Source organism: Bos taurus, chromosome 1 (genome assembly GCF_002263795.3).
Source record: "Bos taurus isolate L1 Dominette 01449 registration number 42190680 breed Hereford chromosome 1, ARS-UCD2.0, whole genome shotgun sequence".
NCBI classification, from domain to species: Eukaryota; Metazoa; Chordata; class Mammalia; order Artiodactyla; family Bovidae; genus Bos; species Bos taurus.
The window spans coordinates 111,189,002-111,206,980 of NC_037328.1; the positions used below are offsets into that span (position 1 = coordinate 111,189,002).

At 42.1% G+C, this 17,979-nt stretch overlaps 1 protein-coding gene across 4 annotated transcripts in view; it reads right to left on the reverse strand.

Moving 5' to 3' along the window:
- Positions 1 to 17,979, reverse strand: part of KCNAB1 (potassium voltage-gated channel subfamily A regulatory beta subunit 1) — a 450,359-nt gene that overhangs the window by 79,562 nt on the left and 352,818 nt on the right. For all 4 annotated transcript variants that reach the window (XM_005201728.5, XM_059884882.1, XM_024989780.2 and 1 more), the window contains 4 exon segments: positions 11,955 to 11,992; positions 6,950 to 7,029; positions 4,695 to 4,739; positions 952 to 996 (listed from right to left, as the gene is read on the reverse strand). In XM_005201728.5, the coding sequence (XP_005201785.1) occupies positions 952 to 996; positions 4,695 to 4,739; positions 6,950 to 7,029; positions 11,955 to 11,992 (208 nt within the window).

The window sequence follows — 17,979 nt, forward strand, 5'->3', positions numbered from 1 at the left end:
CATTTCTTATAGGTACCGTTGGTTTTATTTTTTAATAGGCTACAATAGAGATAAAAATCTAAAATCCATGTTTCTATCTTCATATTCATCATAAACAAGCTCAAAAACAACAATAAAATATGAGTGTGTGTTTTCATTAGAAGATTCCCCTTTAATTTTATCTTTAACTGTTCCTTATGAATTATAGGGAAGTAAATAAGGTTTTGTTTGTTTGTACTTGTCTTCTTTTTTTGCTGTGACTCCATGAAAATCTTTGAGATTTCCATGAAAAGTATATGAAATAGCCTGCTATTTTCTCACATGTTTGTCAAAGAGGCCAATCTTCTAAGACCTGCTGAATAATGTAAGCACCAGTTCAAACACCGGTAGGCCCATCAGAAGCCAATTCAACTTGTGAAATTTTTCTGTATCCCACAACAGGGAGAGGACCACTCTTTCATTTAACCTGACAGAAAGTGATACAGGCAGCTTCCTGTTATTCTTCGATGAGATAGTCCTTTTGATCAGCATTTTCAGAGCCCTCTGCAGAAATGATCAGAGACTTACACGTGGGGCCAGGAAAGATATTTTTATCATTGCTTTCTGTAGAAGTCTGAGTTTTGGCAGATTTAAGTAGCTTTTCTTCTGTGATGCTATGTGCTTATTTTCTTTGCCTGAAATTTGAACTATTTTGGAAATGGTTCTAAGTATGAGGTTGGTATTTGAAAATCTCCATGAATCACTTAGTAACAAGTGACCACATGCTTTGCACTAAACTATTTTGAGGGTATCTTGCTAAAAATTGAATCCTAGGCTAATTGCAATTTCCTTCAAGTAAGACAAAAAAAAAAAACTTTCTTTCTAAACCAATTAATTTTAGTATGTTAGATGTAAAATGATTGCCTAAAATAATTAAAGCATGAACTACTAATTGTTCCCTGTAGAGTAGAGAAGGAAAGACATTTGACTTACTTTCCACCCCAGTAGAGTTTGGTTGTTATGACCAGGCTGGACCTCCTATATGTTGAACAAACACAGAAAGAAATATTTTAAAAATTGCTGGTTATACCATTGAGTCATATTATTATTATAGCAGTAGAAATAATTTACTGTGCCTCACATTTTAAAACTGGTGAAAGGATAAATTTGTTCATTCATGTCATTGAAAGGTAAGGGCAAAGGGAAGCTGATGACTGGGGACTTGAAGTCAGATCCTAGAGAAAGAGGTCTGAAGGGAAGGAAGCTTTATCTGGAAGACCTGGGAGAGGAAAGACTATGACAACACACAGGTGACTGGGTGGTGGCAAAGCAAAGGTGAGTGGTAGGCATGGAGAGTCAGGATGGAAAGTGAGAGAGTAAGTAAAAAAAGCCTAAAGGATGGACTGCTTTCAGAGCTCAAATAGACGGCCACTAATACTCAGCCCTGGGATTTCTTTGGAAGGAATGATGCTAAAGCTGAAACTCCAGTACTTTGGCCACCTCATGCGAAGAGTTTACTCATTGGAAAAGACTCTGATGCTGGGATGGATTGGGGGCAGGAGAAGAGGACGAAAGAGGATGAGATGGCTGGATGGCATCACTGACTCGATGGACGTGAGTCTCAGTGAACTCTGGGAGTTGGTATTGGACAGGGAGGCCTGGCGTGCTGCGGTTCATGGGGTCGCAAAGAGTCGGACACGACTGAGCGCCTGATCTGATCTGAATACTCACCAAGCATCTGGTATAGTGTTGATTGATCATGAACTTTCCATACACCCCCTGCCAAAGACCATGGACCCTAGTGTCTCTGAATTATGACTGTTTCCAACCAATTGGAAAGAGTCATACAACCAATTGCCTTCACAGGAAGGTACCGACTACATGGAAATAGAATAAATTTAATCAATAAATATGAGTAAATTTTCTTCCCATTCAACTTCTTATTAATTGAAAATGTTATTTTAGGAAAACAACCCTAAAATCCTTAACTCAAACTTCCACCACTTTATTCCTAAGGGAATGAAATGTGGAAATCTTGTCAGCAAATTCATTACCTCCTCAAAACCACACCCAAGGGCAGGAAATGAAATTGCACTATTGTGATTGTGGAATATGAAATATGTCTTAAGAACTATAGTTCTATAAATTAAAATTGGGAGGTAGAGCTCAATACAATTTAATTTCTCCAGGTATATAATTCAATTGAACTGGCTGAAGGAAAAAAGGGCATTTGAGATTCAAAGGTTAAGACCAAACTTCGAGAGTATTTGAAATAAGGTGTTTATTAATTCCGTCAGCTGTAGAGTCAATGCCTGAAGCCCTTCCACATAAAAGACTAGTATGATTAATGATAACCAATGGGGAATGATGGTGACAACTCTGATAACTTGGCTGCAACAAGAAAAATGTGTAGAAAATGTCAGTAACCCCATCCTACTGAAGTCAATTCCCTGAAAAGTAATTCAAATCACTAACAGAAGGTCTACAGAGATATACATCTGGAAATTACATACCCCAAGAGGGCTGATGCACTTTCCAAGTTAATCCATCAACCTCGTGATACCTAGTATAATAACAATCTGCCACAGGGAAGTTGGGTCTCCTTCAGCAAGTGTTCTCAGAATTTCAACAAAAAGCTCTGGATGGAATCTTATTAAAAAATGAGTGCAGCCTTCTGGATTATGCAGAGCAGTTGGCTCTGCCAAAGCCATGCATTCTACCCTTAGACCACCATAGACTTATTTTTCCCAAATTAGGCTTTCTGTAAAATGTTTGGCCTCCATGGGTGTGCATACCAATATTTATGTTCAAATACAAGAGTAGACAACAACCTGATGAATTATCATGGACTGTAGGGGGGCATCTACAGCAGCTGTTCTGAGTGGGTGAAGAATGATATTATGAGGATTTCTAAAGCACAGCTTTCAAAATTCTTTTGTTCACCTTATCTCACTTTATCAGCACAATGCTCCGTGAACAGTTATGCCATCCATTTTACAGGTGGGTAAATTGAGGCACAGCAAAGAGAAGTAACTTGCCCTGGACAAAACAGCTAGCAAGTGGTGGTCTTGGGACAAAAAGTGAAGGATGCTAGTTGAAACCTGCTTTTGTAGCCTTCATGCTATGATGTTATGGTCTATCTTTTCAACAGCCTCAGGTGGGTGGCTGTGAACTTTTGTGACCTGATATCAATATCTGTATCTTGGGGATAGCCTGAGTGTTTATTGGCAAGATTGAAAAGCATTTTGCGAAAGATGCATGTTAATCTATTTTCTACAAAAGGTATGTAAGAAATTTTGCAAAGTATGATGAGTGATGACCAAGTGTTCTGTGGATGCAGAGGGGAAGAGAGTTACTGCACCAAAGCTTCCCCTTCATCCTCAGGTGTACTCTGGCAGCCTGCACCTTGCTGTTGATTTCACTGGACATTATTGGACTCATCTCCAAAGTGTCTGTTATAGGTTGAATTTTGTCCCCCACAAAAGATATACTAAAGCCCTGTCCCCCAGTACCTCAGAATGTGAGCTTATTTGGAAACAAGGCCACTGCAAATGTAATTAGTTAAATTAAGATGAGGTCATGCTGGAGTAAAGTGGGCCCTTTATCCAATATGACGAATGTTTTTATAAGACACACAAACACACAAAGGGAGAATATCATATAATGACAGAGGCAGCATTGAACAGTTGCAGCTATAATTCACAAAGGGATACAGTCCTATTTGAGCAGTGATGGATGGGTCGACATTCTGAGTGAAATGGTAACTCAGGCAAGGTGGAGGACTGGGTGGGGATGTGAATCTTTTTCCGTATTTAAGGTTGAATATAATTTTCTCTTCACACTCTTACAGTCCCTGGAGTGGGTAAAGAGAGGAAGGGAAAGGGAGCAAATAGGTCACCAAAGTTCATTTGTTCATATTTCCAGGAACTTCCGAATTTCCATTTCCACTTGTATTATAGAACTGTTATCTGTCATTTATTTGGCTATCAGCAGATCTTATACAAGAGCAGAAGTGAATTCCAACTCAACCAGTGGTCTTTGTCGGTCTTTGCCTGAGTCTGTACTCATGCTGGGAAAGAAGTGGCTACTAGGGCTGACACATGTAGTGAAACAGAGGGGGTTTGCTGCTCCCCCCCAACATTATAGCATCCCTCATTACTACTAGCTCTGCCTCTACAAGGTGATAGGATGCACTGTAAACCCTCAAGCACAGCAGAGGAAGCACTTTCTTGAATGTCCAGATAATATGGCTCCCAGCACACAGGAGAGATGCTGGCTAATTGTGCTCAAACAAGAAAGCTTTGGGATATTTATCCCAAGGGTTTCTTGGGTCATCATTTCTTTGCATCCAGAGTTGTTAATAAAATGAACAATGCACATAAATACATGTATGGAGATAATTAGCATTCTGTGGCTCCCTTCCTTCACCAGATCACCACACAGGGCAGTCAAAAACCATGAAATGCCACTTTATTTTATGCACAATTATCTCATGAACATCCTCTGCTCAACCCATGGTAATTCATTGTGATCAACGACAAGTTAATTTTTGAAGTGCAAGTAGTGATCTGGCTAATAATTACTTTCAAAGCACTGTAAATTATTTCTTTACTAAGAATTGGATTTTCTGACAGTCTTTTTGGTCACTTGTAATGCAACTTTATTTTCTCTTCTCTGGTACAAAATAGTAGCAGTCTTTTTAAAAGGCTATTAAGTGAGTATGGTGAACACATTACCTCCAGCCTTTCTTCTTGATGATGCTCCCCAGAATCACTTCAGCCCTGGAGGAGAAACAGATAATGTCTCAGGATACAGTATCCTGGAAACGCAAGAGTCAATCCAAACCACCAGATCCCTTCCTTGTTTGAACTGTCAGTGCCTACATGTCCCCAAAATAGAAGCCACTCTCGGCTGGTAGCGCAGTTTCTGCTGTTTCTGCTTGTGCCTGCAGAATCCTGCTCCCGGAGCATTCCAGAAGCACCTGCCAAATCCTGACACTCTGGCAGGAGACCGCCTGTGGTCCTGATACTAGGAAGCAGTGGAGTCATTTGGCAGTTTGGCGTTTTTGAACCACTGATACTATATATAACTGTCTAGCTTGGTGGTATTCAAAGGGAGTCAAGGGTTTCTTTCTAATGGCCATGGTCTCCGATTGTGACCAGAGAAGACAGTGAGACCTCATGCTTTTCAGGCAGAAAATACTGACTCCCAGGCGATCTTGCAGGGTTAAAGAACACATGTGTGGCCTTAGATGTTCAAAAGCCAGGGCTGCAGGTGCAGTGGCCTACAGAGAGAATGTCATGGGTTCCAGTGACAAGCGTTGTCAGAAGAGCAGGATATACGAAGTCATAGGGGAGTGTCCTTCCTGCCACTGACGCTGGTCGTGGAGTGTTATACTCAAGACTCTCTCTCCTTCCTGTCCCCCTCCACCTACCCCAGCTGGGACCCAAGCTTAAGGATACTAAAACTTTCTTCTAGGTTCCTCCCAGTCAGACCAACACTGTGAGAAGCAGGTGGGCTCTCAGAGGCTTTGTGAATGGAGACCTCAATGTAATCAGTGCATTTTCCATTAGCATTCTATAGAGCAAGTCATCTCTAATTGTGATTTGTCTTAGCTGAAAAGTCCCATCTTTGTTGGAATGTAGAGCCTGGCAATAAACCCCGAGGCGGGTTAGCCAGGGAGCATGAACCTAGGAGACGCACACTGACTGTTACCTCAGGGTTCTTTCCCCCTGTCTCTCCTGCAACCTTGCATCTCACAGTGGGAACCGATCTCATTACACACTGACAAACAATCAATAATTAATCAGGACCGATTATCCTTCACAACAGGAATACAAACAGAACTCTAACAGACTTGTTAATCACTCCCTCTTTTTCAGCTTTAGCCCCATTTGGTAATAAGCAGGATTCAACAGAAGAAGGAAATGCTGAGATAAAGTAGGATGTGGAAAGAAACAAATCCTCATCAGTTGTATTTTCTCTCCTTGGACACAACAGAAGACATCAAGGATGTGCGCTCTGAACCTGCCTGATAGTCCTTGAACATAGCCCTGGCCTTGAAAAGGAGGAAACCCAGGCTGGGAAAATGCGCTTTTATCAGGCAGTGATGAACTTGATTCAGCAGTTTGTTATTCTCACCCAGAGGGGAGGAATGAAGCCTGCAGGTGATGATGTTCCTCAGCCCTATTAGAGAATTGCAGAGCTGCTCCAGTAGCAATTTAGATGTTTAGTTTCTTTTCTGCATCCGAGTTCATAGCAGGAGGCCAAGGCGGCTACTTCTGTTGAATGTGCTTATTGTGTGGGACCAGAGGGGTGGACACTGAAGACACAGTACCCATGTGCTTTGACTTATCACTGAGCCCTGTCCTGGAGCTCCAAACCTGCTCTAGGGTCCAGAAGAAGGTTGTAGCCGCTGTGACTTCTCCAGAAAAAGAAGTGAGGCCTCTTTGCAGCCCTGTCTGTCCTCAGCGTAGAGCTTGAAATGCCCTCTTATAAAAGATATTCGGTTTCTTGGCATCTTTGGGAATCCCTCCTTTAATCTCTACTTCCCTGCAGAGAGGATGTGCCTGTTCTCCTCAAGGTTGAGGAACTACGTGGGGTGGTTATAAAATGAAAGACTAGCTTTGGAAAAACCACGCTGGAATCTGCTCACTTATATTAATTACATTCAGCTAATATTTATGGGTCTCCACTGTCATCACTCTGGTCACAACCACTTCTGCCCCTCAAGTATTGACAGACTGTGGCAATCGCTTCCGGTCCTTTCTTCATACAGGGACCAGGGGTGGGAAGGTCTGGGTGGGCAGAGGAGTCCAGAGATGGTCAATAGCCCCAGTTCTGGTGGAGGTAGGTAAAGGAGGGAAGAAAAGCAGTGGCATCAGCATGCGTGGGAAAGACAGACCCTTCTCACCAATGTGTCAGCAATGGTCTCGGGGAGTCTCTTGGGCCCAGAACTGAGACATGAGAGATGCATCAGGCACTGACTTACTTTCCAGCGGCATAGACCTCGGCTGTATCAAAGAGATTCACTCCGCTCTCATATGCGATTGTCATCAGCCGTTCAGCAACCTGCAAGAGGATGTGAAGGTCAGTTGGAAAGCCAAATGCTTTACAAGCCTGGGAAGCAACTTGGAATCCTCTGGTGGTCTTTAAGAACATGGAAGTCTCACCGACCAGTCTTATTTTTCTCAGTTGTATTAAAGAAAGAAAGAAAAAAAGAAGACTCAACCAGCCTGAAGATGGTACAATTACCCCTTCCCTCAGACCTATACTGGGCACTCAGGGATTTCCTTCAGTGCTGAGAATACCCAGCCACCAGGAGCACAGTGAGGCGGAGGGACTTGGGTTTCTCACTCTGCTTGGAACACCTGGTTTGACGACATTCTCTGTGGCACTGGAATCTCTCGGACCAAGACGGTCGTTTGGATCCCTGGTGACTTCATTTCTCATCTTTCTCTTTTTCCCAAGCTGATAGGTCCTGGCAGTTGGGTAACTCTTGACCTAAAAGCTTGTCTTTTTTTCCCCTGGAGGCTTAGCAGACTGTGCTGATGAATCAAAAGTTAGACAGAGCTGGGACTGCTGGAAAGTTCCCGTCAGCTCAGCACAGCCCCAGGCACGGTCACAGAGTGACCACCAGCCACACTGACACTGCATGGAGAGGAAAGGGTGAGCGCTCCAGCTCCTCACAGGTCAGCCTGAGACTGCCAAGCTCCTCGCTCCTTCCTTTGTGCTGCTGAACACGAGTGGCAAGTGTGACGAAAGAGCATGGGGAGCAGCTATAAACTACACCTCGAGGGATGGTTCTGGAGGGACAGCAATAAACAGTGCTGGAGAAAGGACATTTTTTCATTTTGTTGATAGACTTATTAGTCAACTGAAAAATTACACACCTCACAAATAATTGAAATTGATTTTTACATTATGTTTTTCATTGTGGGCTAGGGTGCTTTATCAGTATTTTCAAGATAATCTCTTCTCCTATTTTTTTTTTTTAAAGTGATATACCAAGAAAACTGTCAGGCTAGCACAACGCAAATCCCTTAGAATAGCAGCTAAAGTGTTATTGTGTGTTTACTTAGTCTTGTCTGAATCTTTGTGACCCCATGGACTGTAGCCCACCAGGCTCCTCTGTCCATGGAATTTCCCAGGCAAGAATACTGGAGTGGGTTGCCATTTCTTCCTCCAGGGGATCTACCTGACCCAGAATTGAACCCGTGTCGCCTGCATTTCCTGCACTGGCAGGCAGATTCTTTACCACTGAGCCACCTCGGATGCCTATTATTACTGCTTCTAATTTGGCACCATTATGACGTTTCTCCTAAGTATAAATTGAAATTTAAGACAGTATAGCTTTTCATACCATAATTGCTATATATATATATATATATATATATATATATATATACACATATACACACACTTTTTTTTTTTTCCAGCTGGGTAGTACAGGATGCAGGATGCTAGTTCCCCAACTAGGGATCAAACCCGAGCCCCTGCAGTTGAAGCATGGAGTCTTAACCACTGGACTGCCAGGGACATGCCCTATACTTTAGAGATGATTGTGCTTGTATTGTATATCATCCCTGTGTTATGTCATGTGTCATACTAATGGATTATTATTAGGAAATGTGCATAATAAATCTCATCTAGGGAGAAATTTTAAGATGTAGGATCCTGGATGGAGAGCTGAACTAAATAAGACATTTCCCAATCATGAGATCTGAAGATCTGAACACAGACTAAAGGAAATCACAGGACTAAGTCAGAGGACCAGTGTCTGAGCTTGAGGGTACCACTTACTAGATAAATGCATGCATGCTCAGTAGCTTCAGTCATGGCCAACTCTTTGCGACCCCAAAGACTGTAGCCCGCCAGGCCATCCATGGGATTTCCCAGGCAAGAATACTGGAGTGGGTTGCTATGCTCTCCCCCAGGGAATCTTCCTAACCCAGGGATCAAACCTGCATCTCCTTCATCTCCTGCATTGCAGGAGGATTCTTTATCACTGAGCCATCATGGAAGCCCCTATTAGATAAATACATGTTGGCAAATCATTTGACCTCTCTATGTTTCGGTTTCATCATCTGCAAAATGTGGATGCTTCTGTCCTGCCCCCTAGGGAACCTGCAGCTCTCAGAGGAAGCTGACCTTACCTCTCTCCAAGGAGGGCCTGGGGGGCCTAACGTGGTTCAGGGAGGGTCATGTGACACATGTGGGCCAATAAAATGTGAGAGGAGATTGACTGAGGACTTATGGGGACATTTTTCCTGGTTATTCTTGCAGTATTTCTATAAGCAACACTTTCCCTGGAGTTACTTTTCTAACTGAGATCTAGAATGCCTGCTGCTATCTTACTATTTTGTATGGATGAAGTTGACATACAAAGGAACACAGGGCCAGGAGAATCACTAGGAAATGCAACGGAGGCTCTAACTGAGTCAACTTGGAAGCTTGCTCTAACTCTGAATTTCTAATTAGAAAGTAAAAATAGTTTTTCCCCTTATTTGTTTGGCCAGTTTGAATTGGATTTACTGTTACCTGCAATTGAAAGAAGCCTAACAGCATTCCTGCCAAGTGGCTATTCAATAAATGGCTGAACTCACACAGTAATGGGGACATCACTACCTCCCAAGGTGGCACTGATAATTACATCACTCAGCATATTAAGGTTAGTATCGGCTTTGTGCCTCCACTGCCACATGGAAATAGTTTAACTTGACAAGTTCAGCCATGGGTGTGACTGTGGTCTGGCTGTGTCTCCTATCTTCCTTGCTGGCAATCTCTCTGTTGGGCCCTGGGGAAAAGCCACAGCTACTCTCCAGAAGGACAACAGCTATTTGTCTGGTCTGTATTGAGGTGAAAGTCTCTTCAGTCATTCACAACAGCTTTATTGTGTAGTTTTTAGAATCATAATTTTAAAATGATTTGTTTCAGAGGCTGGCCCTATGTACTCTGACCTGGGCAAGCTGGGCTCATTGCAGCAGAGAGCAGACACTGTCAAGGGCAGAGCAAAGATGAAGAGGGGAATAACATGCTTACAGTTGACTCCTCTGCTCTGAAAGGGAAGGTATATTTGTCTTTTTCCGCTCCAAGTACCATACCAGCCAGTAAGAGGTTATGCACATGCTAGATACAGTGGATTATTAACTTTAGACCTCCCTCCTTCCTTATCACTTATTTTGCATCTGATTGAAGTCTGCATCCATTGCTTTGATATCTGTGCACTTGCCTCTGTGCTGCCTCAATTCTCCTTTCCTGAGATGGCCCTGGAGTGGACCTGGTGATGACCACCCTGGTCCTCCTTTCGAACTCAAGGAATTATTTCCCCAGCTCTTAGGAATGCCGTCATCAGAAAGCACTTGGCTAAAGTGAGTCACCTAGCCCAGGGACAGACCTGCCTCCCAGGGCAGCCTCTGTCCAATGACTGGTCATACAAGGGATATAAATACTCCTCTTGCCCCAACTTGGGACAGCTCTGCAGGGCCATCTGAGCTTCAGAGATCTCCATGGGGTCAGCTGAGTTCACTGCTGAGACTGCATCACAGCCCAGATTCCTAATAACTGTTCTGCAGGCTAATTTCCACCTCAGGTCTGCTTCCCAAGTACTCTCCACTGTAACAAGCCCTTTGTGATGACCTGCTGCTGCTGCTAAGTCGCTTCAGTCGTGTCCAACTCTGTGCGACCCCATAGATGGCAGCCCACCAGGCCCCCCCACCCAGTCCCTGGGATTCTCCAGGCAAGAACACTGGAGTGAGTTGCCATTTCCTTCTCCAATGCATCAAAGTGAAAAGTGAAAGTGAAGTTGCTCAGTCGTGTCCGACTCTTAGCAACCCCATGGACTGCAGCCCACCAGGCTCCTCCATTCATGGGATTTTCCAGGCAAGAGCACTGGAGTGGGGCGCCATGCTACCTATGACCAATATTGGGAACAGGCATTCAGATAGATAAAAATAAGAAGATAAGACCCCTCCCTATGGATCTATTAAATAACAGGATGAGCTTGTGAGCTGTGGAAAAGACCCTTTATCTCCCTAAGTGTCTCCTTAGGGATGATAGTAAGAACTACCTTTAAAAGAGCTTGTCTTGTGTCAGGCACCAGGCTGAGCCCTTCATTAATCTTAGGGACCATCATCTGCATTTTACTAATGTGGCAACATTTAACATTTGTAAATGTTAACAAATCCAGTTAATGCAGAGTGAGTTGAAGCCCAGTGAGTATATCCGCTTAGATGCACTATCCCTGACTCCTCAGTGGTATCAAGGAAGCGAAGGAAGGCTTGACGGGACCTGAGGGGTTTCTTCAGGGAAGCTGTTGGTACTCAATGCCTCCATAGCTCATTTATGCCGTGAAAGTAATCGTTAAAGGCAATGGTCAGAATTATCATTTTGATAAGCACCATTCTGAATGTGTAAATGAAGGTGTAAAGGAGTTCTATAGTAAATACGATTGTTATAGGTCCCATTTACCTGCAACTTACTAGTCAGAGGGCTATATAAATGTCTGACATGCATAACATGGTTAATATTTTCAACAGAACTTCCCATTTTGCATATGAAAAAATGAGGAACGGAGGTTGAATTAACTTGCCCAAGTCTGGGTGACCCAGTTTTCCTAAGACTGAGAAATACTAAAATGGGAACAAGACAAACTGGGGCCAGTTGGTCTAGGTGAAGCTAAAACACATATGTATACACATGCCAGCAATAAAATCTCTTCGTAAAGTTACTAAATACTAATTCCAAAACTGATTGTCCTCTAATTATTGAGCCTGCTCATTTAGTAGATTGACAGCTTCAAGAGCTATTAATAGTCTAAATGTGAAAAATACAGGAAGCAAGATAAAGTGGAAAATAATCTCTGAGTCAATCTTAGCCATTTCCGGTGATTAAAATATTATCCTTTTAAAATACTAGAATCACAGAAACTGTATTGTAAAATACAGTTTGCTTTGCATTTTCTATGATCAGCATAATTGGAGACAAAAGTAACTCACCTCATCTGAAATTTGACCTCCAAATGTCACCCATGTTCCTGGAAAAGAATAAATACTTGCATGTTATTCATAATCAGTTTTCTAATGTTGTGCATTAAGGAAAATACTTTTCTTACACTGGGGCTACTTCAGTAGGTTGCTCATGAAGGTACCTGGACAGGAAGTGCTGCCCATCCTCCTTCTATCACTAAGTTCCCCAGCAGGGATCTGCATCCCTTTGCTTGTCTATTCTTCATTTAAAGGCCCAGTATATGCTAGTATTAGCCCTGTCTACTAATACTATTATTAGTATTATGTCTAAAAAGCATTAGCTTTTTCTTCTGACTTAGGACTGTATATGCTGCTGTGTAAGAAGGCAGTGCCCCAAGCCTGCATCCACTGCCCACTCATTTTCATTCCACCTGGCTAAGAAGTTAGCAGTTCTGAAAGGGAAGGGAAGACCTTTGGTCAAATTTTCCCTTCCTTTGTCTCCAGTGAGGGACTCTATTTTGTGTCTCTATTCCCTTTCAAAAGGAACCCTCTCAGAGGTTCTTCCAGTCCCCACTTCCAAGCTGCAAGGGGTGACAGTTAAGCTTTTTCCTCTCTTATGATCTGCCCCTCCAGAATGGAAATTGCCATTCGGTTTTGGGGTGGGATAGAGGCAGTAGCTGCTGAGTGAGGTTCGGGAAGGCAAGCAGGAGAGGCATAACCAGTTGCCAAAGGGCTGCATGTGTAAAGCAAGAGAGAATCAGGCACTGAGTGGGCTATTGCCTCTCAGGTCTATAGTCACTCACTCATTCATAATTCTCTCCTTGACCCCTTTTTTTTTTTTTTTTGAGCTCTAACTACCTTCCAGGCAAAGTCATTGAACCCACATGCTCAGCATAGTGAGGTGATTGCCCTAGCTCCTCTGTTCCAAGAGCTCACTATTGACAACTGCTGTTCTTTAGTCGCTAAGTCGTTGTCTGACTCTTTGTGACCCTGTGGACTGCAGCCCACTAGGCTCCTCTGTCCATGGGGTTTTCCAGGCAAGAATACTGGAGTGGGTTACCCTTTCCTTCTCCAGGGGATCTTCCTGACTCAGGGATCAAACTCACATCTCCTGCACTGGCAGGAGGATTCTTTACCACTGAGTCACCTGGGAGCCCCTCACAGTTGACAATACTAGTTGACAAATGATATGATGAAGGCAGATACGAGGCAGGAGGGGAAGGAGTCCTCTACTCTGACTGGAGGGAGGTGGCCCTCAAGAAAGACTTCTGAGAAGAGGTTAAGTCTCAAAGGAAGTAGATGAACGAAGAAGGGAGGAACAGGCATTCCAGGTACAGGTAAGAGTGCAGGCAAGGCAGATGAGTAGAACACTTGAGTGGGCTGAGGAGCTGTGGCGTGGGCTTCTGCGCCAGGTGAGGGAACACGGCGTGGAGAGGGAGGGGTAACAGGAGGTGACTGGGCGCAGCTCATATTTGTGGGGGCAACAAAGAAATGTGGTTGGAAACTTATGTTTTGCAATAACAGGTTAGCTACCATTTATGGAACATCTTCCAAATGCCAATAGTACACTGAGAAACATGTGTATGTTCATCACTATGAATTTTAACAAACTTACAAGGTAATTTTATTATCCCAATTTCCAGATGACGACTCTAGCAGCAACCAAACTAATACATGATACACTCAGGATTCCCCACATGTGCTGGGCTTCGAGGAGGATATCTTTCTCACTGCATTTTGCCACCTCATCAGTAACTTTCTAAAATTAATTGTGGTATTTGGATTCATACCCCCATAGAAGCATGTTGATGTAACTGTACCTTTTTTCTTCTTAAATCTCAGGGACTACACAAAGGGAGGATATATATTATTTTACTGGTACTCTCTCCATCCCCAGAGGTTGTAAATGGGAGGTTTACAGATTGCACTCGGTTTGCAGACTTGTTGTGCCCAGCAAGAACAATGTTGTCCCACTTGGAATTTTAATAAAAGTTACCAACCTTTTGATAATTTAGGAGATTAATCTGCTTAATCTTGGGAGATTTTTCTTTTAAATGTCTGACTTCTAGCTTCTGCTAATGACAGAGGGTCAGTGTCCCCACATAGCCAGCATGCCCTGAATCTGAGGGGCGATGTCCTCCCTGTTTATTCAAAGGTCATACACCTTTCTTTGTATTTTCAACACTGAGATCAAATGGCAGTTGTTATTTACTCCCACGTGTTTACTGCTATTTTTTAATTGTAAAATTTAGAGAAAAAGGGACTTGTGCATCTCCTAAAAAACAGAGTTCAGTATTTCAAGAAAAAATAAGGGTCCCTTTTTTGGTAGATGTGAAGAATTTCCAAGAAAATTCTTTGTTGTAAACAAAGAATGTTTACAACAGAAAAATTACAACTTAAGGCACCATAATAAAATAAGCCATGACTGGTATTATACAGAAAAGATGGGCATTTGGAAACTTGATGGACTGAAGAAATGGCAGTGTTTGTTTTGAATGAGAATAAAATAAAAGATCTGCTGTGAAGTGCAGTTCTCTATTAAGTGGAAAAATTGTCTGGGCAACGAAACCTTTTTACAGATAACACTTTTACAAAAGGGTTTCTTTTGAATGTAGCAGAAATTATGTGTCCAGAGTATAAACAAGCACTTGCAAATGTTCCTATAATCAGAAACATTTCTGCTCAGCATGTTGAAAATCTGGCTGAGAACTTTCAGGATAAGTTAAATTATTGGTGGCATTTTCTATTGTAGTAAATGAGCTCATATATATAAATAATAGCACACTATTAGCTATATTTATTTGTGACGCTCTGAGAATTTTGGAAGGGTTAAAGAATTTTTGAACAAGGAGGCTCTGCAAGGCAAAACATCAGAATTACTTTGTGATGAGAAGGGTCTCAGACCATTGGATATAGAAGGCAGTGTTCCAAATTGTGTTACTACAGATCGGGTTCTCACAGAGGGCAGGGCTAAGCTTGGACTCGTCAAGCAACAGATCTGAGGTGGCAGTATTTTGAAGGGGCACTAAGCAGAAGTCCATTAATTTCCTCATTTATCAGGAATGGCTTCGGGCTAAAAAGCTAAAAGGAAATAAGCCATGGATTTGGTAATTAATATCATGAATCAGCTATTCTTCTATATCTTGGAGAAAAATCAGGTCAGTGTTTGCTTAATGAATTTGCTGGCTTGTGCTGTGATCTTGGAGAGCATTTTTTTTTTAACTGTTCATATCATCAAAGGAAGTAGTCCATATCCATTTAGCAGCAAAGATTGGCTCAAAGTTCCAAGCTTCTTGCTGACATTACACGTCTTCGACACCTTGTGGATAGTTTTCTATTGGGACATTCAGAATAATTTACACGAATACCTCATTTGCTTTTCTCAGTCCTGACAACATAGTCTTTGGAAAATTCATTTGTTAAAGAATAATTTGGTTCACTCTTTCAACATTGCAGTCAGTTCCCAGATATGAAAATGGTGACCTGAAATTTAATTTCCAAAATGGGACCTTTGAATACTGGATTTCATGCTTTAAGAAAACAAACCAGCATTATTTAGCTTGTTGTTGCTCAGTTGCTGTGTTGTGTCCAACTCTTGGTGACCCCGTAGACTGCAGCATGCCAGGCTTCCTGGTTCTTCACTACCTCCTGGAGTTTGCTCAGATTCATGTGCACTGAGTCTGCGATGCCATCCAACCATCTCATCCTCGGTCTCCCCCTTCTCCTTTGCCTTCAATCTTTCCCAGCATCAGGGTCTTTTCCAATGAGTCGGCTCTTTGCATCAGGTGGCCAAAGTATTAGAGCTTCAGCTTTAGCATGAGTCCTTCCAATTCAGGATTGATTTCCTTTACTATCAACAGATTTGACCTCCCTGCAGTCCAACGGACTCTCAAGAGTCTTCTCCAGGACCAGAATTCGAAAGCATCAATTCTTCAGCTTATTCAGCTTCAATCAGTTCAGTTTAGTCACTCAGTCATATCTGACTCTTTGCGACCCCATGAATCGCAGCATGCCAGGCCTCCCTGTCCATCACCAACTCTCGGAGTTCACCCAAACTCTTGTGCATCAAGTCAGTGATGCCATCCAGCCATCTCATCCTCTGTCATCCCCTTCTCCTCCTGCCCCCAATCCCTCCCAGCATAAGGGTCTTTTCCAGTGAGTCAGCTCTTCGCATGAGGTGGCCAGAATATTGGAGTTTCAGCCTCAGCATCAGTCCTTCCAATGAGCACCCAGGACTGGTCTCCTTTAGGATGGATTGGTTGGATCTCCTTGCAGTCCAAGAGACTCTCAAGAGTCTTCTCCAGCACCACAGTTCAAAAGCATCAATTCTTCGGCGCTCAGCTTTCTTCACAGTCCCACTCTCACATCCATACATGACCACTGGAAAAACCATAGCCTTGACTAGATGGACCTTTGTTGGCAAAGTAATATCTCTGCTTTTTAATATGCTATCTAGGTTGGTCATAACTTTCCTTCCAAGGACTAAGTGTCTTTTAATTTCATGGCTGCAATCACCATCTGCAGTGATTTTGGAGCCCCCCAAAATAAAGTCTGACACTATTTCCACTGTTTCCTCATCTATTTCCCATGAAGTGATGGGACCAGATGCCATGATTGTAGTTTTCTGAATGGTGAGCTTTAAGTCAGCTTTTTCACTCTCCTCTTTCACTTTCATCAAGAGACTTTTTAGTTCCTCTTCACTTTCTGCCATACCTTTCTTAATTTTTGGTAGTATAAATGAAGGGCTATGAAGTTACCAAACTCTACTACAAAATGGCATTGAATACCATGGCAACATTGAAAGCTAGAATAGTATTTCCATCTTGGAGGATATAACCCTCCTTATAAGAACCTAGCCATGTTAGGAAAATCTTATGTTTAGGAGCAGTTTTATTCCAAAATTAATCTGAAAAAAATTACCAACCCTAGTTTACATATTTAAGGCTTCGTACCATACATTACAGTAAATAGACCTGGCTGACATTTTAGTACAGAAGAAAAGACATCAGGTTTCTGATTCCAAGACAGAGCAGTAATGAATTATAAGATATCAATAATAATAAATGTTTTTTCTTTTTCAGTTTTAGTTTAAATTTTTAAATATAAAATAAAATATAGATATTATACACACACACACACACACACACACACACATACATAGCCACATCATAATGTAGTAAAAATGAAGAATCTGGTTCCATTTTGGGGATTCTGTTGTTCCGCCATTCAGCTTATTTTATTTAGGTAGGCTACCTCCCTGACCTTTTAGACATTTGCTATTTATTTCTTTTATAGTTATTTGTTTACAAACTTTAAATCTTTTACTAGCGAGTAAGCTATTTGAGGTATAGGGCTTTATTTCATTTATCTTCTTATCTCTACAGTCCTGGAATAAAACAGTCCTTGGAAAATGGTTGATAATTATCTGGTTAAATAGAATTGAATTGGCTTTTTGGCTATCATCAATGTACAAAGTACTGGGATAGTTTCCCACCAAATAAACATGTATATTTTGATTTATATAAATATGAAAAATGCTCATCAACAGTCTTCAGTTCTTTTTTTTTTTTTTTCAAGATAAATTCTTTTTTTTTTTTACTTTACAATTTGTATTGGTTTTGCCATACATCAACATGAATCCGCCACGGGTTCATGTTGTTCCCCATCCTGAACCCCCCTCCCACCTCCCTCCCCGTACCATCCTTCTGGGTCATCCCAGTGCACCAGCCCCAAGCATCCTGTGTCATGCATCAAACCTGGACTGGTGATTCGTTTCATATATGATATTATACATGTTTCAATGCCATTCTCCCAAATCATCCCACCCTCTCCCTCTCCCACAGAGTCCAAAAGACTGTTCTATACATCTGTGTCTCTTTTGCTGTCTTGCATACAGGGTTATCATTACCATCTTTCTAAATTCCATATACATGCATTAGTATGCTGTATTGGTGTTTTTCTTTCTGCTTACTTCACTCTGTATAATAGTCTCCAGTTTCATCCACCTCATTAGAACTGATTCAAATGTATTATTTTTAATGGCTGAGTAATACTC